The sequence below is a fragment of the Fukomys damarensis genome, unplaced genomic scaffold, assembly GCF_012274545.1.
Source record: "Fukomys damarensis isolate Sample0158 unplaced genomic scaffold, DMR_v1.0_HiC HiC_scaffold_3, whole genome shotgun sequence".
In the NCBI taxonomy this organism is placed as follows: domain Eukaryota; kingdom Metazoa; phylum Chordata; class Mammalia; order Rodentia; family Bathyergidae; genus Fukomys; species Fukomys damarensis.
This window is the reverse complement of record NW_022900915.1, coordinates 42,431,597-42,455,044: the sequence shown is the minus strand read 5'-3', so window position 1 is coordinate 42,455,044 and position 23,448 is coordinate 42,431,597. Positions and strand designations below refer to the sequence as shown.

The 23,448-nt window shown below is 38.9% G+C and overlaps 1 protein-coding gene across 5 annotated transcripts in view; it reads left to right on the top strand.

The window, feature by feature from the left end:
* Xrcc4 (X-ray repair cross complementing 4) overlaps positions 1 to 23,448 on the top strand; it is a 251,954-nt gene that overhangs the window by 96,951 nt on the left and 131,555 nt on the right. For all 5 annotated transcript variants that reach the window (XM_033767841.1, XM_033767839.1, XM_010637143.2 and 2 more), the window contains exons 5-6: positions 3,079 to 3,231; positions 4,270 to 4,376. In XM_033767841.1, the coding sequence (XP_033623732.1) occupies positions 3,079 to 3,231; positions 4,270 to 4,376 (260 nt within the window). The remainder of the gene's footprint in view (positions 1 to 3,078; positions 3,232 to 4,269; positions 4,377 to 23,448) is intronic.

The following is a 23,448-nucleotide window of genomic DNA, read 5'->3' as shown; positions in this document are numbered from 1 at the left end:
CTCAACTTTTCTGGGAAGTGTTGTCCAGTTTGGTGATTAGAAGTTTGGTTGCAAGACGATATTAAAGATTTGCTAAAAACAAGCATGCTTAACTCACCTGATCTTGCTCTGTTACTTTTTTTCCTACCACAGAAATTATGGTATTTTTGATAATGTAGTTTGATGCTGGTAACTAGGTTAACAATATGTTTATGCAAATTATATGAAATTTTATTTTGATATTTTCAGTGTTAGTATTTTATAAAATGTTAACTTTAATAGAATTTTAAGAATTAACTTGATATATATATGTGTGCATAATCTTTCAATCAAGAGTTTTTGAAATGATTTTTATGGAAATTCAATATGGATTGTAACCATAAATTACCAATTGGCTGTCATTTCTAAAAATTTATATAAGATGGTATAATATATACAAGTTACTTATTGTATGTTTTATGCATTTTTTAGCCTTGTGCATGTTTGAGTTTTATAATTACATAGGATGTATTTTGGTGTTATGTATGTATGTTCCATTCTCACATGTAAACTTTGTATTGCTATAGAGAACACTGCATGGAGATGAAAACATGCCTATGTAACACCTTATATCTGAGGCATAAATGTGTTATATTTCCCTGCTTAAAATAAACATCGGCATTCGCCGTACCTCCTCACTTTGGGGCCTAGTTTTTCCAAATTTTGATGTAGTTCTTTTTCATAGAGCTTTTCTTGGTGAAAGAAATGCTGTTCTATTGATACTTTTATAACAGCATTTTAGAAAAGCTGGTGAAGGTGAGAAGTACTGTTGCGGTGGTGAATCGTACCAAGTGAGCATAGAATGTAGTCCAGTCGTGTAGGGCACCGCGGTTCCTCAGGTGACAGTGGACACAGATGCAATGTTAGAGTCATAGGGTCAGAGCAGAGCAGGGAAATCACTGTGGCCTGACGATGTGGCTGCCCTAGCATGGCAACATGCTCCGTTCTCCACAGATTTGTGGTGACACTGGTGGAAAAAGACCTGCGGTACAACCAGCTGTTCAAAGCACAGCACGGTCATATATAGCAAGCACACAGTACTAGATAGTGGTAGTAAACAACTCAGTTACTAGTCTGTTTGCTCCATATACTTTTGTTGTATTTTAAAGTGAACATTTTCTGCTCGCTAAAAAGAAGAAGTCTCTGGAAATTGGTATTCTGTGCTATACCAGTGGTATGCTTGCATGTCTCATATTTAGTGTCTCTTGATTGCATAAAGTAGCCTTGTCCAGCAGTTGACCCTTCCAGTGATGATGAGCCTTTTAGAGCTTTCAGTGGTAACAAACAGCCAGCTGTGGCATGCGTGCCATAGGTTCACCAAACACCAACCTACACCGTCTAGGTTTGTGTCATTATACTCTCTGGTGGTTGTAAAAAGCCAAAATTGCCTAAATGATGCATTTCTTAAAAGGCGTTCCCTTTGTTAAATGACACATGACCACGTTCAGAATCACTGGTTTTCCATTTCCATGCAAGATATCCCTTTTAGACTTCTAGCTCAGCCATTTTCCTCCACAGGAAGGACATAGGCAGCCATGGTGCCCAGCTGGAATGGTGTGATCCTTAAGATCATGGTTCAAATTGCTGGTCACGAAGCTCTACAGATCTAAGACTTAACAATCCAGAGCAGGAAGCATGGCTCCGCTTTCTGCCCATGGGTACCTTCAGCCCACAGGAACATGCCCTACACTGAAGTATCAGCCCACTACACACATTGGCAGGGGTCTCAGAGTAGAAGAGATAAGAGGGGCAGGCATCAACTTCTTAAGAAGGTGGCCTTCTGGTCTTTCTAGGCATCCAAGGAGGTGGGACACGTCCACAGAGTCCCTGCAGACCCCTGTTCAGGAACCCAGTTCTTCTGAAGAATTTATAATGGCTGCCAAGCTGGCAAGACCAGTAATGCAAATAGAAGGCAGGAGTCATTACCAAGGGGAAGAGCTTCAAGGCCAGTCGGTGTGTGGCCTGAGCCAGTGCCTGGCGACTGGCACCTTAGCAAAAGAGTCAAGGAAACCTCATAGCAGGGTGTTGAAAAGAAAAAGTACAGTTCTCCCAGAGACATGGAATACATCAGCAGTAAGGTGGAAAAGAAAGTACATATTTATACATACATACTGCTACTGATGTGTATGTTTGAATAGATAGATACCTATGTAAAAAAGCAGAAGTATAATTAAGCCATGTTATAGGAAGAAAACCAGGGGGAAATAGATCATATTTTAAAGAATATTTTACATGAAATAATTTATAGTTAAATCTATTTAATAGGAGTTTATTTATGGTAAGTATATATACATGTAAATCAAGTATGTGCAACTTCTGCTGGTTTGTTTTTTCAACCTTATATGTCTCTTGGGAGAGTAAACGCAGTACAATCTTCCTTTAGTTCATATGCGCATTGTAGAAAAGTTATAATAGAGCATTTTATAAATTATATCTCAATTTTCTCTTATTTTATAAAATTGAAGATATACCTTGTTTTACACTTGCTCTTTAATTAGTATCTCCTTGGAAATATCAAGTAGGGTACTTTAATTAGATACTTGTGTATATGTTTTTATGCCTATTTGTATGTTTGTGGTTATGGGTCATAGAGGTATAATTTGGTAGGTCATGTTCTTCCTGTGGAGCAGTTTATAGTGTAGAAGGAAAATCAAACAGCTTAAGTTTATCACTTTATCACAAACAAAATCCTGGTTCCTATTCCATAATATTAATTATGGAATAGGAAACAGGCAACATTTGTGCTTTTGAAATTCCTCATATGCAAACATTGCTTTGGGACTGAACCAAAGATATGAATTATTTGTTAGATTTGGGCATTCTAATTTTTTAAAAGTTTTATTTCTACTAGTTTCCATTTTAATCTTTATGTCAGAATATAAATTATGAATACCAACGAGGAATAATTTTTAAGGTTTATTTAGCTCTCTCTAAAGCTTTTGAGTCAGTTAAGGCACATATACAAAATGAGCCTTCAAATATTTCTTGAAATCCTCTTGTGTATTACACTGCATTGAATTAATGTTCAGAAAAACTAAATGACTTGTTTAATTTTTTTAGATTTGAAAAATGTGTGAGCGCCAAAGAAGGCTTGGAGATTGATCTTTACAAGCGGTTTATTCTGGTGTTGAATGAGAAGAAATCAAAGATCAGAAGCCTACATAAATTATTAAATGAAGTTCAAGAACTGGAAAAGAGCATGGAGCATGAAAGGTAGCACTTGCTTCTGGATGAGCAATGCATACATAGGAGTAGAATTTCCTCCAAAACCTCATGAAAGTTAGGGGCCAACTTGTAATACCATGAGATCATGGGCCAGGCGAGCCGGGGATGAGATGGGATAGAGCACTCCATGGAGACCTTTCCAGTCTGCCCTCTCTGTCACCTGCACTTGTAAAGGCAGCAGGAAGCTCACTGAAGTATTATTTAATTAATTTGTAGAGACCACTAAAAAAGAAACATGAATTCAGTCTTTCGGCTATCACTGAAGAGTTCCATGCACATCTGTAACGTTGATGTGTAAGTCATGGTTCACTCTAGAATCAGGTGATAAATATTAACTTTTAGTAAGCATTACTGATGTTCTCTGAGCATGTGGTCCTCTCTCTTCATTCTAATAAATTTTCTGTGAGAGTGGAGGTGCATTTGATTCCAAAGGAAAACTTTCTCTGACAAGTGGCTGGTAGCTTGAAACACATACCATTATTTAGGCATAAGCAAATATAAAAGATTAGCATCTATTTCCCTGAACCCGAGAAGCACAGACTTTGCTAGTTGCAAAGTCTAAGAAACATAATGTTTCATGTCATGTGGTCCTGGTCCAGGTACTGGTCTGGCCCTAATGTCTATTAGTATGTGACTTTGGGCAAGTCCATTGGTCTCTCTGTGTCTCCCTTTTGGGACAAGCAAATGGGACTGAGAATTGGTTCAGGATTATTAAAATACCAAACACTCCATGACCCACAGAGACAATCTGGTAGAACAGTATTTGATATAAAAATAGTAAGTGGTTAAAAAATACTTATAGTGTGTATTCAACCAACATCCAGAGTGTTAAATAAGAGAAACTTGTTCTTAGGAGCGTTCATATGCAGCCTTTAAAGTGGTTTCATCTAAAGCATACTTATTTCACTCTGTGTTTATCTAATTAGGATGCTTTTCTATGAATATTTTCTACAATTAATTAGGGGTAAATCTGATGTCTGACCAAGTGTCAGCCACTGATTTTCAATTCCTCCTTTCTGTTTCTAGGGAAGCTTCATCCAGCTGTGAAATCCCAGCGGCCCGAGATCCCATCTATGATGAAAGTACCGATGAGGAAAGTGGAGACAGGTCTGAGACCTCTGTGTCAGCTCCAGGTGAGAAATACAGGTTTATTTTCTTGGTTAAATATTACATAGCCTTATGCTATTGATGAGACACCACAGTGAAAATTATTATGAAAGAAAAAGATCTTCTACAAAAATTGTGTAGGATTTTTGGTGTGAACCCTCAAATAAAAACTCTTTATTGTAAAAGGCAGCATTTGTGAGTAACAATGCAAGCAAGATGCACACACACACACACACACACACACATCAGGGCATACTATGCCTCATTAAGCAAGGATGTATAAGCGCAGTGTACACCCTCATGCTAAGTGTCATTAGCTCAAAGCTGGTTGCTTTCAGCATATGAATTCCTGTCTAAGGCCACAGATGGGCCACTGTAGTAGGCTCATCCGGAATAGGTTAAAGGACCCTCAACTTGAGGCCTCCTCCTCTTCTCAGGAAAAGGCTTGCCCTGGGGTCACATGGGATAAAGGAGCAGAGAAGAGGAAGTGGCAGTTCAGTGTGGTGTGCTGTGCTTTAGTCCTGCAGATAATGTGTTTGAATCATGGGATCCTTTATGGAGTTTCATGGATTTCTGAGGGTTAGTAAAAGCAGGGTCTCTTGGACTCATTTAATACCTACAAGGTTTTGAGCAAAAGCCAATGTAATATGCAAAAAACAGTAATTCATTCATTTAGAAAATAATTGTGAGTGGCTGTTAGGTCCCAGGAAATTTTCTGGGCAGTACTGAGAAAAATGCTTAATGAGTCAATGTGGAAGTTAAATATTACTCTGGGAAAAAAATGTCAGGATGGGAATAGGGAACAGAAGTGTGATGTGAGCAGGGGATCCTAGAAAGAAGACAAGTCCATCTGAGGGAAAAGAATACCAGGCAGAAAATGAGGAGAGAGGGGGAGAGAGACAGAGAGAGAGAGAGAGAGAGAGAGGGAGAGAGAGAGAGAGAGAGAGAGAGAGCGAGTTAAAAAGGCTCTATTGGCGCTGTAACACAGGCACTGGTGTGGAGAAAGCAGCAGGATGAAGGTCATGGAAGGGGAGACGAGACCAGAGAGATAATGGGCCGTGTCATGTGCAGGGCCTTGGATGCCATAGTTAGGACCTCAGCTTTGAAGGATTGCGGGCTGTTGAGGCTTCTGAAACTGCCAGGTAACTCCCATGTCAACAGCAGCCTGACCACTCTGTTTGGAGTAGAATGTGGGATGGCAGCTGAGGACCGTATAACAGACAGGAGAAGAGGCCACAGTGGGGCAGAGGATGAGGGGAGTTTAGGTCTGAGGAGCAGCAGTGAGCAGGATCTGTTCAGACAGCAGGTTGCCAACGTGATCACCACAGAAGAAGACTGGGAGGAAGCCACCGTGGGGAACGTGCGGCACTGAGATGCAGTGTCCTGAGAGCCGAGTGAAGAAAGTGTTTGGAGGGTGGACAGTGCCCAGCTGAGTGGAATCCTGCTAACGGGCCAGGGAGCAGAGGCTCGAGAACTTTCAGATGGGATGGGGTCAGCGTCCCTGGGGACCTTGGTAGAATGTTTTTGGTGAGAAGGCGGAGGACAGGAGGCCACAGGATTTCAAAGGTAATGCAAGAGAGAACTGGTGATGAGACATCAAATCCAGGCAACACTTCGGCAGGGTTCACTCTAAAGAAAAGAAAGGCAAGGCAGCAGCTGGAAGGGACGCAGGGAGAAAGGAGCGTCCTGGGTTTGCTTCTAGAGGGAAGAAGTAATATGTTTTTATGGCGATGAGAGTGAATAAAGAGAGGGCACATGACGGCAAGGCAGTAGAGGGAGGAAGAGTGGCTGGAATTCTCTCTCTGAGTAGATCCTGGGGGACAAGACCCTTAGCCAGCTAGGGGATGTGTTAGGGTAGGAGCACGACACTTCCTGTCAAGTAAAATGACTGAGGCAGAAGATGACTGACTGTGGTCATGGAAACAGACTGAGGCCGATTAAACTACTGTATTGATTAAAACCAGTTTATTGATTAATGTGACTCTAATCCAGTTTGACTTGGGTCACACAACCACACACACAGACACACACACAGACACACACACACACACACACACTTTTGCCTATGAGAATTAAATTTCATTTGTAGATTGTGCTTGTTTTACCTTTCACCCCATTTGAAATGAAATAATTTTTTAAATAATCAAATGCAGTCAAAAGCTCAGAAAAAAAGAGAACCTGTACTTTTTCCAGTTTAGGCTTTTCAGAAGTTTTATTAAGTTCAGTGGCCTTTGATTTTGTTCTTTATCCAGAATATCTCTCCAACATTTAAAGTAGATGAAAATTATTATTGAAAAGAAAATGTGCGGTTAAAAATGGGTATATGAAAAGGAGGTCTTTTATGTGTTCAGTCTATTTTAAGCAAAGCTTTAAGCTATAATTGTACTATTTTAAATTTGGCAGAATTTTTCTCTTCTCTGAGTTTATTCTGTATGTTTCCTGTATTTTACTTGTCGTTATTTCTTTACCTCATATCTAGTTTACTATATATTTAATACACACATCTCTGGCTCTAATTTTTAGTTTTTGCATTTTACTTGCTTTTGGCAAATTTTTGATGTCAGGAATTAAGAGTGATTTTATTAGAAGTGTAATCTATTTCTTTTCTTTGACATGAGAAAGAAATACTCAGGAAGCTGATGTTTGCAAAGGTACAAAATAAATCTTAGATCTGAAATACTTGATACCGAGTCAGGTACAATATTCCATGGATCTGAGAGGAAAAAAATCACGTATGTTAAATAATAAACCAGGCCCCCTTATAATTTACCATCTTCTATCAAAATAAATGCATTTTTAGTCTATGGTATATTATCTGGTTTTTTTGAGCATCGTTTGTCTTTTGGGCACTCTATAATACAATTTGTTTGGGGCAGAAAATAGGCTTTCCTTCTGAACTTATTCTCCCACCTTCATCTTATAATACAAGTGAATTATAATCTATGCAGATTTATTGCACATACTGCAGTTTCATGTGTGCTTTCTCTATAGTAAAAATAAAAGAAAGATGAGTGGGGATTAATAAACTGACTCTGTCTGGGAGAAAGCCATTTCGTCAAGGGGCTGAGTGTGGGAGTTGGGAGAAAGCCATTTTGTCAAGTGGCTGAGTGTGGAAGTTGGTAGCGATTTCATTATAGCAACGGAATTTTCATCACTAGTTGTTAAATACCCCAATATCCCTCATGAATTGTTCAGATTATTGTCCAATTCCTACTTACTTGTAGACATTTAGCGACATCAAAAGCATTCAGTGGTTCTGCTGTATGCACTAGGGGGAAAAGCTGTCTGTTTTTATGTATATATCAGAAAGCAAGGTAGGAATACTGTAGTTTAAAAGAATTTGACACATAGCATATTTATGAATGAAAAGTCAGTTTTCTTGCTTTCATCTTCCCCTGCATTTAAAATTTTCGCACGTCATCAGGATTGCTGAGCAAAGAATTAATGGTGAATAGTCTAGCCGTGTAACTACAGTGTGCTCTATGTACTGTACTATAAAACATGAAAATTCTCCAAAATACTTACTGTATCAGCCAAAACGAGGTCCCCGGAGCACACAAGGGGAAACATGAGCATCGCAGGCAGTGTCACCCCACATTGCATTTTGTATTTGTCTGTATCAAGATTTACCCTCCCTGTGTCTCGACTTCTGGAGTTTCTAGATAGATGGTAATGGTATGGGTGATCTTATTTCTGAAGCTAAGACTGCGTTCAAGCCCCTGGAGTTTATAGGTTTTTCATTTTGTTTCAGATTAAGATTATAATAGGTGAGACAGTTGTAGTCTCAGCACCTCAACCCCTGGATTACAAAGCTGCTTGGGTCACTTTCACCCCCTTTAGTTGATATCAGCTCCTCTGTGTGGCTTTTGAGAGTATCCTGGGGAGTTTGCAGGGCCCCTGCCCACAGAGCGTTGCTGTTCATTAGAAATCTTTTGGGTTATTAAAGATATTGTGGAATAGTTTTCTCTACAAGAAACTATTTGTTTATTTGGATCCACTTTGAAGATGTACCTGAGTTTATCTTGGTGAATAACAGAATCTCACCAAAATACAGAGAGGCACCATGCTGTTAATATAGCAGGAGACCAAACCTTGTAGCATGTCACCAAATGGTCTTTCATTTGCCTCAACAACAGATAAAACTCAAGACAATTTATCCTGATGCTGGTCTTTAAAATATTGCTATAGGACCATTTTGATGTGCTGATAAGAGTAAAATTGTATATAGATATGGATTTTAAATATATATGTATATGTATATATATGCATATATATATATATATACACAAATATATATATGCTCTGAAGAATTTTAGTTTTTTTTTTTTTTTTAGTATCAGGGATCAAATTTGAGACTTTGTAATTGCGAGGCAGGTGGTAGCACCACTGAGCTAAATCTCTGGCCTGTCTAAATTTTAGCTATTTTTGTGAAACATTTCTTAGTCTTATCATAATTTAAAAAGCGTGCAGATAATTAGTTGAAAATTAGGTTTATTTCCTCGATGCATATCTATTTTTGTATATCATTTTGAAGTTATGTTTAGTTGTTTCCTTATTCATTATCTATCAAAAGGTGAATTATTTTAATGTCTCATTAATTATTTTAATAAATGATCAATATTTTTGAATAACTGTTTCTAACAATGTAAATTGACAATATTTCTTACAAGAAATTCTCTGAGAATAACTGAATAAGCCTTATTTAAATTATAAATAAGAAAATATTTTTCTAGAATGAACTTTCTCATCTTCATTTTAAAGGTACTTAGTCATGGAGAAAAATATAGATTAATCTTTCTTTTTGCTTCGCTTTTCTGCACAACCATTAGCCCAAGAGTTAGCCCTAGTTTAACCAATCCTGCTTCGTACCCAGCCGGAAAGTCCCTGCTACCAGTCATTGGGGCTTCCACTTGTTGGCGGGCTTCCTGAAAGGAAGTGTGGTTACAGAATGGCCTTTCTGAAAATCAGTGAACCGCTATGTCAGGCAGTTGATGAATGCTGATATGGCTGCTTTGAAAAACAGAACAGAATCCAAAATGTCCAAGTATCGAAGGGCTTGTTGCTTCGAACAGTGAATGTCTGCCCACAGAGGGGGCAACAGCATGCACCGCCAGAGAGATCACTCAGAAACTCAGCCTCAGAATCACAGCCTGGGCTCTCCATCTTGTCCAGCGCCTGTGTCACTGACACCCTTATTCATGTGTTCTAAATAAAAAGCTTGGTTCAGTCAAACCTGTCTCCAGACTGAAAACGCAATTGAAATGTACTTATTAGCAGTCATGGGCTTTTGTATGTAACCATCGTTAAGAGGAATGACATTATATGCTTCAGAAATCTAGATTTCTTTTTTTTAGATTTTGGGTACCGGGGATCGAACTCGGGTCCCTGCGCTTGCCAGGCAGGCGGCAGCAACACTGAGCTAAATAAATCCCCAGCCACAGAAATCTAGATTTCTTACAGTTCTAGATTCTCGAGGTCAAGTCACTCTTGGTAACACAGGAGAGAAGAATGAAAAAGGAGAACATGAAATCGGTTTCATTTGAACATATGCTTTTGAGATATAAAAACCTTTGGAAATTTGCTAACACTGAGAAAATTGTTCTTAATACAAGAGACTATGAAGAACACCTGTTTTTTTTCATATAGAGAAGAAAAATCCTATTTGTATAGAATTGCTCCAGGAACATAGTCCACACTATCAGATCGAATAAATAAGACCACATGATATTTAACCTAGGAAAGTAATTCTAGAATGTACATATTTGTACAGAAATCATTCTACTATGTTAGTTGTTTTATATTCTGACTTTTATTTATTCACCTGCAAACTCTCAATGTAGCAAGTTTTTAGCGAATCTATCCATATCCTACTATTAAAGTGTCTTTGATATGATCTCATAAACACCTACCTTTATGCCTTTATGTATTCTTGAGGAGATAAAAAAGAAATGCTGCTAAAAATATTTGTCTCTGAATATGGATGGGTGCAAAGTTTGGCAAACACTTTCCCCCAAAAACAATTGTACATGTAAAATTGACAAAAAAGAAGTAAACACATATTTCCAATTTTTTGTCAGTGTATGTTTGCAATACATAACAAATATATTCATCACGGGGAATTCATGCATATGCATATCTGGTCTGGCTTAGAACTCCCCTTGCTGCTGCCTGGCTCCTTCTGGGCTTTGATCAGTATGGAGCTTCTGCAGTTAACTTGCAGACCATAAGGCCCGACCCGTAGCTTCTAGGTCTGGGCCAGAAGAAGCTCACCAAGTTTGCAGCACTCACACTGGAGACACTCTGGAAGTAATAGGCTTGGCCACAGTAGCTGTGTATAGGCTTGGCCAGCGGAGCTTGTACCCTGAGGTTGTGCTTAAGGTTGGAGAAAACTCGCATCTGGCTGAGTATATGTGTACACATTTGAGGTGGAAGCTGAAAGGGCACAAGGTATTTGTATAGTTCTGGTCTGCACTGAAGGCATACACCTGCATGTAGAAGAATGGAAAGAGAGAACCTGAACTTTGCGTGGACTCCCCTACCCATTTGAAAAAAAGGAAAGAATTTTATTGGCTCAATGTATTTGAGCACAAGCTATATCACTTATCGACTGACTACTTGGACACAAAGGCAACCCACTGGAAATTAGGCTTAAACAATAAAACAAAATAGAAAGCACAAGACATTGGTGGCTGCTCATCATAAGGGGAAAATTTCAAACATTTAACCCAGTTAAGGTATTAAATAAACAAGTAAAGCAGAGGCAAAGATAGCAACCTTCAGAAGGGAAAAAAAATCAAAACTCAAAGTTAATACAATATATTATTTAACTTCTCTACTTTTCAACAAAAATCAATATTCAAACTGTGATCTATACTTATAAGAAAGTGTAATCTATACTTAGAGAAAACAAAAGTAGTCAGTAAAATTTTTCACATTGTCTCCAGATGTTGAATTTGGTAGTCATAGACTTCAAAGCATAATTATAACTATATTCAGAGAACTCAGGGAAAACATGTTTAAAGAATTAAACAAGAGTATGATAAAAATGTATCAACAAATAAAAATTCTAAGTAAGGAGGTAGAAATTATTTAAGAAAAGAACAAAATGGAAACCCAAGAGTAGAAGATACAACAGCTAAAATATAAAATCCATTAGAGTAGTTCAGCAATAGGTTCAAGATGGCAAAAGAAAAATACCAATTCACTTGAAAGCAGATCTATAGCACAGATGACTCCCCCCCAAAAATGACCAAAAACGTCAAAAAGGAATGAACAGATCCACAGAGATCTGCAGGACAGCATCAGGTTAAAAGATGCATGTGCAATACAAATTGAAGAATGGCAGGAGTAAGAAAAAGATAGGAAAATACTTGAGAAAATAATGTCCAGAATCTTCCAAATTTTATAAAAAACATTAAGCATGCAAAAATCTCAGCAAACTCTAAGTAAACAATGCCAGCAATGCATGTGACACACATCAACATGGCCGAACAGTTTTGCAAGCCATAGAGAAAAGTGAAGATAAACATTTTATTGGCCTTATAAAAGTGCAAGCCATTACTGAGTTGAAAGAAAGGTGATGTCTGAATCCGCTGAGTTTCTATATAAACGCCACATGCAGAGGTCTCATCTCCCTGTGATTGTGACAGCACATGTGGGCCCCCGAGCCACTTCATCAGCATGGACTTTGAGCCGTATTTAAGATCAAAAGGTTCCCAGTGATGAGGTTCTGGAGCCCTGCCAGCCTACCGGCACTGATGTGCTACTGGCCGCAGCCTGACTCCCAGAGCCCGGGCTGTGTGAAGGATGGGAATCAGCAGGCTGGCTTCAGAATGCCTGGTGTACAAGGACAGGCCAAGTAGGGCGGTCAGATGCAGGCTTCAGCGTGAGACCCCAAATCCTCCAAACTCAAGCCTTGAGGTAAAACTGAGGAATTCTAAGCCCGGGAAATCCTAAGTGACACACTGGAGGCAGGTAAGGGATATCAGAGACATCATTTATAGGGTGACAAAGCAAAACCCTGGGATTCTACTTGTTGAGTTACTTTTTAAGGTATCTGAGTAAAGACGTCTTTTTGTAATTTAAATGATCAACTTGGATGAAATTTTAAAAAGTTTCAATCTGTTTGCTATGAACTAAGATACATATTCCAGTTTTCCTTCAGTGACATCAGTGCTTCAAATAATTGGTGGATGTGTTTAAACAAGGCCTCAGTCCCCTGCTTTCTGTAGCCCTCAACAGACTCTCTTGAATGTGGCTTTTATTTTTGTGCCACTCACAAGACTTCCAGAAGTGCATGTGTGTGAGGCTGCTGAGAGAAGACACTGTTGGTCCCGAGGACTGTGGCGGTCCAGCCGTCACAACACGAACATGCCTGAGTCGGGGAGTGAGGATTGAGAAAGGAAAGAACACTCAAGCCTGAGTGGAGACGAAGAGAAGTCTGATTTATTTCACAGAAACAGCTCCTTTTATAGGTTCACAGCAACAGGAAGCTTTTAAGGGCACACAACAACAAAATACACGAAGTCATTGTTTTTCAAAGACCGGATTTCCTGACTCTAACTGATAACATCAGATATTCGGCTAACGAGTTTCCTGTTATGTCAGGGTGAAAGAGTCAAAACAAGCTTAGCAAACAGTTTCCTTGAAGAGTAGCAAATGTTGATACCTTAATTATACAAGAAGAAGTTATTTTCCAAATGTCAAACTCCAGTGGGCCATGACTGGGCCCCGACAGAGGACCGCTGGCCACAGTTGTCACCTCCTGTGTGTAAGGGATTACTGCAGGACCCCCACAGCTACCAGGTCTGAGATGCTCAAGTCCCCTATGTTTCATGCCATAAAACTTGTGCATAATGTACGTTTTGCCTTGTGTATAGGACGCTCTTTGTCACCCAGTTTCTGCATGCACAGAGTCAACCAACTGTGGAAAAAAGTATTAAAAAACTGCTACTTTAATAAATAGCTTTTTAACTTTCCTTATCCCCTGAACCATATATTACCTATTTGCATGTTGTACACTGTGTTAGCTATTACAACTTATCTGGAGGTGTGTGTGTCGGTGTGTGTGTGTGTGTGTGTGTGTGTGTGTGTGTGTAGACGGTATGCCAGGCACTTAACAGCTGAAAATTTTGGAATCCATGGTGGTCCTGGAACAAATATCCTGTGGATACTAAGGGATGACTTTATTTTATATCATCTTGGAATAAGGTTTTAATGAGGTAAATGTAGATCTCTGCTGTAGGTCAGCACTTAAAATGGGAATGGATATTTTCAAGGATTGTAATACTAAGGTCAGTGGATGAAACATTTGAAATTCACTTAGGATTTTAAAAATTGTACAGTAATCAGTGAGCATCAGTTCATAGTGGGTGACCAGATCTTGCAACATTATTTCACAGGATTATTTTGTTTGTAATTTGTGACAAGTAAACCGTGGTGGTCAACTTTCCTCAGAAGAAAAAAACAATTATCCTGTCAAGTTCAGAACTGATGTGACCACAAGATGCTTGTTTTATGTATCACCTCATTTCATCAGTACAGTTTTGGCTGCATTTTTCTCTGTAAGGCCCTTTGGAATAGCCTGTTTTCCCTTTCACTTCAAACACTCTTCTAAGATGTGACTGCAGGTGATGACATACTAATCTTACATTATTTGTAGCTCAGTATAATGGGTGCCATAACAATAATAGCAAAATATTGGCATATCATGAGTTTCAACCTAATATAACCCAGTTCTTGTGATACAGAGAGAGAAATGGGAACTAGCTGCATTTAAGAAGGGATGAATGCATATTAGCAAAACTGAATCCCACCAAAGGTGATTAAAATCAACAGAAGCAACTCCAGAATGTACACACCAGGGTTCACCCTTTCTACCTTTCATATTACTTGCACAGCTTCCTGTCACTGGTTGTAGAGTTTTTAAAAATTATTGGGAGGGGCTGGGATTTAGCTCAGTGGTTCTGCTGCCTCCCAAGTGCAAGGTCCCGAGTTTGATCGTCACTATCCACCCCCCGCCCAATAAAATAAATGTATTGGAAGGGAACTGGGAATGGCGTCACAACCTGAGCAGTTAGTTAGAAAATGCACTGTGAGCGCTGGCCTTGAGTGAGGAGGCACCGGCATGAGCAGGGTCCTCCTTGGTTTCACGATGGCGGATATGATATTACTTCGGGGCGTCATCTTAATCACCCCAGGATTGCTGAGGCTTGTAGCAGTGAGAGCTGACGGGAAATCGGGTTGTTCCTAGTAGTGTGAATTGGAGAGGGCCAGAATGGATTCTGAGAAAGATACTGTTCTCTCTGCTTAGAAGGCCTTTTCTACAGTTTTCTTTTAGAAGGGAAAAACTAGGTTATATTAAGCAGAAACAAGAAGAGAAATTTGTCCTAGAGAAATAGCTCCTTACAAATTAGCTTCATTCTATTGCGGCTATATTCCAAGAGACCAAATTTAAATACATTTTTCAAAAGATGAGTTTTTTAATGGCCAAATAAATTTGGACAACGCTGAATTAATACAAATTAAGCTAGTTTCTTTATTTACATATTGTTCAGTATTTAATATGGTAATTGGCATGGAGCTTTATTTCATTAAATTAGGATTACAGCACCCACCATTTTCTGTATTTCAATATTTGAGTTATTAGAAGGTTAATTAATTTCCAACAGAACATGAGAAATGAAAAATTAAATAAGTGCACAATAGTATTTGATAAAAGTTACTTTAAAATTTGTCCTATACTAAAATTAATTTAAATGAAATTAAATTAGGTCTTTAATAAACAGTGTCTACTGAAATGTCTCTGTGAATTCATTTTTCCTTTTTGTTGATTTTCCTGCTTCATAGTGATATTTGTAGAATATTCTGTTTGGAATGCGAAATTATAAAGTTAGATCATATTATATTTTACAATAAAAATTTAATAATATAAAAATATTAGTAATATAAAAATAAAACATAGTATCACTTCCTGAAAAACTGTAACTTTCCTTAATAAAAGCGAATTCCAAAGCTGATTAGTGTGCTGTCTTTCCATGTGAAAATTTTGAAGGTTTTTTTAAAAAAAACTTTCCAAGTGCATATTAGGAGTATTTTCTGTGCTATCTTATGGTGCAGCTTTATAATGTAAAATAAAATTAAACTTTTGTGACATTGGAACCAGGAGTCACATGAATAATGTTCTGAGTGATTGTGTGTACAAAGCAGTATATATTTGCTGTAATTTCTATTACAAAGGAAATCAGAATTGATGCATTGTTTTTTAACTTACTTTTTAAGTGACAACTTGTCTTTTATATTAGTTTTACTTCCAAAGGTAAAGAAAACAGACAAAAAATAGCACCTGCTAGTTAGATGGAGAGCCTTCCATAGACATGTGCTGTCAGTTGGAAAGTCTTTATACTCAAAGCCAAGATTTTATAGCTTATATTATAAAGTGTGTGCTTGGCAACGGGGTTCCTTGATAACTCAGAATAAAAAATGCATTACTTTGAGAACAGGAAATGATGGTACCAGCACTGTGTTAGCATCTTTCTGTTATTTCATCTCATGTTTATTTAAGAACCAAAAATTATCAGGAGACTGGATAAAAAAGATGTGATTTTTCTATAAAATGGAATACTACTCAGCCATAAAGAATGAGAAACTAGAGTCATTTTTAGGAAAATGGGTGCATATCGAGGATATACTCCTAAGTGAAATACATAAGTCACATATGTGTAAATACCGAATAGTTTCTCTGGTGTGAAAAACTAATTGTACATAAGATCCTAATGGTATAATTGACAATGTGAAATAGGAAGAAAAGGGCTAAAGGTGTAGGGAAAATGGGAAGGGTAGAGAAAAGGAAATAAGGGAAAAGGAAAAAATATGAGAAAATGAAAAAATGGAAATAAAGTATTTGTAAATAGGGAAGGGAGGGGGTGAAGGGAGGGCAGGGGTAAGGGGAAAAAATGAGAACCAAGACCTGTCATGTAAAGGTACAAGATCCCAATGATGAATGTAACTGTGCTGTATACGTAAAATGTACCAATACATTCAATGAGAAAAAAAAGAAGCAAAAATTAAAATGAAATTATGATCTGTAAGAACCCCTGTTCTCTCTTAGAAGGAAAATAAGGTATTTCTTGAACCACCAGGTTCATGTAATTCTAAAATGGAAAAATTACCCTCTTCTAAAAAGAATTCCTTTTTTAACATGGGGTGTTTATGTATTGTTCTACCTTCTTATTTAAATATCACAATAAACTGTACCAACCTACATATTTTAGATGGTACTGAATTTCAATCCTATTTTCTTCTTTCAATTTCAGCATCATGAAAATACATGTCTGTAGGGTGAGGAAGCCTAGCTTAGTTTAATGGAAAAGATTTAGACTGTGAGCTGACTGTTCATAGCTATTGTTTTATTTTTTATTGTGAATAATGATACCTATCCTTCACCCATATGTCAGGCAGGGCTTCTGAAAGCCATATGTATGTAAAGGCATTTGAAATATATAAGGTACAGAGACTAATGTTATTCTTACAAGTGGTATTCATTTAAGTTCAAGTAAATTTATACATTTGACAGAACTTCAGAGCCAATTTTCTTTATTTCTTATATTTTTCTTCTCTTTGTGGTAAAATGTAGTTGAGCTGACCCAGTGTTATTGCTGTGTCACCCCATTCAGTGTCTTGCACGGAGTATGTTTTCAAAAATATTTTATTGATTAGGTGATGAATAAATGTTAGTAAATTAATGGAATATAGTTGAGAGAAACACAAATAACATTTAAAATAGATAATTCTTTTTAAGTTGTTTACCTGTCACGTTATTTAAGTGCCATCCTTAAAATGTTGACAAATTGGAACTCTCCTCGTTAATATCTGGCATAGCATCAAGACTACCTAAGAGTTTTTTTCAGCGAAGTCACATTGCTAAACAAAGCCCAGCAGTTATGACTTTTACTTGGCACAATTTCCTACCTACTTTGGGAGGATAAAGTATGGTTTATACTAGTTGTTTTTCTCCAAGCTTCATAACACTTATTTAAACATTGTGTTCTACCCAAAGCAGCCTAAAAGACTCCATTCATACTTTGTCCTCTGGCCGGCATGCCCCTTACTCACAGATTCATGGACTGTGATTGATTATAAACGGCCAGCGAGACCCACAGCCTTGGTTTCCTCACTGGGTATGGTTTAAGTGAGTCACAGTTCCCTAAGCTGCTGGGCTTTACAACGTGTAATAGGTGTTTTTAATGACGTTCCCTATGAAATATACTCCTTTCACATGAAAGTTAGCCTGGTTTAAATCTATTTGGTTGGACACCATCCCAAAGAAAACTTTGATTTCTCATTATCCCTTCCTTTCCATGAAGCTATAGCCTAGAATATTACAGAAGCCAGACGGTCAACTAATGTGCCTCCCTAAGAGATTCTCGGGTATAGTATTCTCTGTCACCCTATTCACCTGAGTCACTTTTTAATAATAATTTCCTACATTCTTGATAAACTTTAGAATATACAGCGAAGCCACCCTTTTAGTTAGTTGTGCTTTAGTCTGATTCTGAGCTCTGTAAGAAAGTGTTTAAAAACGGAGTTGGCACAGTGCTTCACAGAAGAGCCCACCTATTTGTCAGATTGAATTGTCCTAATACTTCCATAAAAGATCCATGAAAAGTCTTTACTAGGAATGCTCCACAAATGTCTTGGTGGAACCATTGCCCAAAGCCATAACAACCAGGAGCAAGAACTAAACTGCCAGGTAATTCTCAGGTGCTTTAAAAAAGCCTTGGGTTAGAGCGTGGGGATTTTAATGTGAAACTACATGCTCACTTTGCTGTAGAAAGCTGAATAGTTTGGAATGTTTTCCAAATCTGTCTGGATAAACTCTTGCCCCCCCCTTTGAAAACAATATCTCAGTTGATGGCTAGGATTACTATAATCAAATCTTTTTTAAGAGTAAAGTCACTGAGTCTTACACGTCTCTGGTCAAAAAGAATAATGAGGAAAACGAGTTCACATCAATTCTACACTGCCCTTTGTGGGATATTGTACGGCCAAGTGTTTACATAATTTATCTCATTTTATCTTGGCCACAATCAGTGTCAGGCCTTATAGCTCTCCTGTCAGGGAAGGGGATGGGGTTTGTCCAAGGTTACACAATGATTAAGGGCACAGCCAAATTTGATCTCATTTGTGAGCAGAAAACCAAGCCCGTGCCATTTAACTACTCACTTTGTTATTTAGGCCCTTTTTCCATCAATCAACACATATGTTTTATTGCTATATAAATCTTAACCATTTTATGCAGGGTTACTGACCAGTTATAAAGTAATACATATTGAAATAAAAAAGCTCAGTTGCCATTTAGTGTGCTGGAAAATGAATAGTTGTTGAGCCATCGTTTAAAGGTCAGTTGGATACACAGGGTCAATTTGTAAGAAACTTTATAGTTTAACAAGTCTATTGTCAATATAAATCCTACTTATTTTTGCAACCTTGATTTGAAAAATCCTATATCCTCTTGTTTTTCAGTTCAACAGGCCAACAGAAGTATCTAATTTATTCGGATTTTCTCTGGAAATAATCCAGAGACAGAACAAGAGCCTCTTCTACTTTTCCTCATCCTTAGGCACGTAGAGGAAGTTGCTGTTATTAATAGTCAGCTACATCACTCTTGGGGAATCATTTTAGTTGACTCCTCCCCTTACCAGGGGAGCACAGTCTTCTCCAGATTAGACGGGTCTTTCTTGGATTTGGACATCATCTAGAAAACTTTACTTCCTAGAGCTATATGTGTGTTACTTCCTAGAACCCTACCCTTAAATAGATAAATTCTAGCAATCAACGATAATTGCTCAGTTCCTTAGGGACAATTCTTACAGTGCTGTCCAGATCTGGGGTCTAATAGTTCTTCCAATTCCTTAGCCCTCTGATCAAGGCAATTTTTGTTAACCTTGCTGCATCTCATTTGGCTCACTTGTAAAATTTAAGGAACAAATGAGAAAAAGTAGATTTAAATAGCATACTAGTTTTCCAATGCATTTAAGGCTTACTTTTTGTTCTGTAATGCAACTGGGGAGGTGGACAGTGTGCAGGAGGTGGCTGTTGGAGAGCCGTTTGACGGAAGGCTGTTCCCAAGTTTTCTTCCTACTGTTGTCCCAGTAACACTGCAGGGAATTATATACATCACACTGTTGAAGTCACAGCTTGATTTTCTCCCATCTGGTTTTTCAGAAGCCCTAAAGCACTGGAGTCTGCTGCTCAGGAAGCATAGTCCCGAAATATCAAAGAGACATTTACAAGGGTCAGGAAATCTACCAGCTGGTGCTGGAACATTTCTCCTTAGCACCAGGAGAGTGGGGTTCACCTTGGCTGTGCGGTTAAGGCATGGGCCCAGGGGGTCTGGGTTCTTCTTGGGCTTTGGCATTACATTTCTCCCAGAGGTGTATGGTGTGGCTATTTTTTTAGGTCTCTTTAATCCCCAGTTTTCTCAATAATTAAATGGAGACTATAGGTTTAAAGAGGTTTACATTTAAGCCTCTTCAATAGATATGTTCATATATTTTATGTATTACATATCAGCCACTATTATATCTGAATAATATTCATATAATTTAATACTGTTCCTTTCATATACTAAAAAAAAAAAAAAAGAGAGATGCTACTAGCAGTTATCCATATTACTGTTATTATAGGTAGAGGTGGTGATGATAAGCAATGAGTTGTTTAATGTTCATTCCTGAAGTGGTCCTAAGGTTTAATCCTGATCGAAATTGACGAGAGACACTTTGACATCCCTATCAGAAATGTAGTGGTGGCCCTCAGAAAATGAACTCTTAGCTCTTACGTTGAACACTTTTGAATTTGGGAAAGAATCTGCCAGGAGGTGGGGAATTGTGAATTGTTGGGAAAAAACAATGAGACCTTCCTACTTCTGGGCATTTTCAAAATCTGAACATAGCTGCTGTGTTGTAGTGATTCTCAAAGTATTCATGAGGGTCAGTGGATGCCAGTAAATTCTCATAATGCTCTTACTTGCACAAATGCTACCACTTGCAGCCTAATGTAAGTGAAACAAAAATGAACAGTAAAGAATGAGACAGAAAATAGAATGAACCCTAATCTACACAGTGTCCCTCTATATGTACGTACGCACGCACAAGAGAGTTGTCACTACATAAGCGATGTTGCTGATATTAAGGTCAGCTTGGCCTTTCCTTATGAGCCAATTTATTTTTTTATAAAAAGCAAGCTTGAGTAATCCTTTAGCCATAGGATCCTGTAGTTCATTAGTGACAAAATAAGTCAGCCACGTAAAGTGTAAAGGTGACTAAGATACAGAATTTTTGAAGTTCAAAGAAGAGGCAAAATAGTGTTAACTTTTCCTATAAGGAGTAGCTAATCGCTGGGACACTAAGAACAGGTGTTGATGAGTCCGTGTTTCAGGTGGCTTCTAAGTGGGCTCCAGTATCTTTAGAAAAGATGTCACACTCCTGTTCACACTAGACTATGCCATTAAAAATGAAATGCTTTATGGTTCTGTTCACACAGAATTTAACATTTAATTAGGACAATAAAAATCATTGAGAGGTAGAAGAAAATAATCAGTTTTTTCACTCCAGTGTTTGTCAAGTGCATGTCAGACCCTGGGCCTGCGGTCTGGCTCTGGAGGCCACCTTAAGTAAGACAGTGTCTCAGTCTATGGGTTCACCCTCTAGTAGAAGAGAGAAACAGCTAAACAACTGCAATGCGAAACAACAAGTAGCAATAGTAGCGCTTTGATCATAGGCCGTGCTTAAATAAAAGTGAATTCCATGAATTTTTTAAATGCTACATAGAAAATGTAAAGATGAAAGGAAACAAACAGCCCTGCACTGATCGTTTACAGAGAGGCGGTGTTTGAACTGTACCAGAAGGAATAAACAGAGAGGTACAGAGTGAGCATGTTAAGAAGGTAGCATAGAACACTCAGGTAGGGAAAACACACAGTCATGAAGGTGTTTAGGAAATAAGGAAGTTGGTCAGTCAATCAATCAACCAATCAATGGAACATATCTCAAGATGGGAGAGAAGTGGCAGGTTGCAGGCTGGGAGTAGGGGGCCATGGTGAGAAAGAAGCTGGCCAGGAAGTCAGAGCAGTGCAACTTGGCATTTGAGAAAGATACTCGGATCAGAGTGCATGGGGTGAATTGGAAGAAAAACCAAAAGGCAGAGGCGAGTTTAAAGGGTATCGAATCCAAGGAGAGAAACGATAACCGGCACTACAAATGGTGTCCCCAGGGACAGCTAGTTGGGGGGAGAGACAGAGCCGCCAGGAGGCCAGATTGAGGGGACTGAAGGACTTACTCCCTACACGTGGAAGCATGCTGGCTTCTGGGGGTGCTCTCTTAGGCCAGCAGGTAGACAGGAAGGCTGGGAATACAAACTAAAGGTGTGGAATGTTTGTAATCTGAATTTGTGCTGTGAGGACCTCAGATTTTAAGTGTCCAGGAAACAGTGGAGCTGCAGGTGCACAGAAGAGTAGGTTATGCGCCCTTGCGTGTGCCTAACGGCTAACACCACAAATGTTAAGGTCACCGGAGAGCCTGTTCCACGTTCCCCGGGAGCGCTGGGCCTGTCCAGGAAGAGCAGGTCATTTCTGAGAAGCTTCTTAAATAACCCAAATTAGGTAACACAGCTATGTGGGGACCAGTTGTCACATTTAATTAATGTCTAGTGAACATCCCATGGACTCTTCGAGAGTGATTTGCTTGCGTGTTTGAAATTAATATAAAGATGAAAATTTGAGTTGTAAGACTTTAAAGTTTATTTAATTTCTGCAGACTTAATTTATTTTAAAATCCAAGGGTCACTACACAATGTTTTATAGACATGCTTATTTGGAATCAATATAAGATACAGGTGAATAACTCTGCTAAATAGATTAACGTCCCAGTTCACTGACCTTTCTCCTTGTCACCTCAGGAGAGAAGTCTGTCAGACATGACTTTTGTTTCAGATAATCTTTACTGAGACCCTCAGTGAGAATATGTTCCTCCGTCCAATGAGTGTGCACACTGTGTGTAAAACTGACAGATGTTGCACAAAACACCATTTCATCTTTGTTTCACGTCTGCATTTTGACATTCTCTAATATAATTTTTTCCAAATGATGGTTACCGCTCACTTTATTTTGTGGCTTACTAATGGGTCTGATCTGCAGGTTGAAAATCTCTACCCAGACATTTTCCACCTCTTCCATCTCTTCTGCTGTTTTGCTCCTTTGATGCCTATTCAGAGATCACCTTTACTACATGAGACCGAAATCATGAAATTCCATGAGGTTGTAAACGTGCAGGATTCCCATTTGCCTTTCTTTCTTGCTTTGCTCATTTTGTGAACTGCTGTTCAATCACCCTCCATTTACTCTCTGACTTTCGAGTACATACATAATAGTGGACACTCGCTAGTGTGCCCTGTCCATCTTCCGTGCCGTTTTCCTTGTGTGCCTTTTGCAGTCCCTCCAAAATCACTTCCCTTGATAATGGCACCCACTTACACAGCATTTCATGTGCCAGGCTGAATGCTTTCCGAGTGTTAATGCACTGTACTCACCGCAGTATGAAACCGGTGCTGTTATCCCCACCACAAGGTTGGTTGGCCTGAGACTCCACGGGCGGTGTGTGGGAAGCCTCACTCGGGTGTCTCACGGGGTCACCAGACTGAGTCCTATAGGAACGCATTGCCACTTTGACTTTCTACAGCGACAGCCCCGCCACCGCGCCATCCTGCTCCTCTCCTCCCAATCTCAGCTCCTCTCTCCTCCTCTCTGCTGATGTCTGATCTGTGGTCAAAGCCCCTCTGTCGGGATTGATCTGTGAGAGTGCAGTAGGAGCCTGGCAGCAGCACTGCTTGGGGTAACAGCTGCCTCCGTGCTTGCATTGCTCCGGGAATGAGAACGATGCGTTCATGGACGTGATACCGTCAAGCTAGTTTTCCAGCCGCAAGGAGGCTTAATGAAAGATCTAGGAAACATGAAAATGTACCCAGGAGCCTGTAAGTTTGTTTCACTGCAGGCAGACTGGGGTTACCGGTCGTCGGGCTGGATTCCTCCCGAGCCCTGCTCGT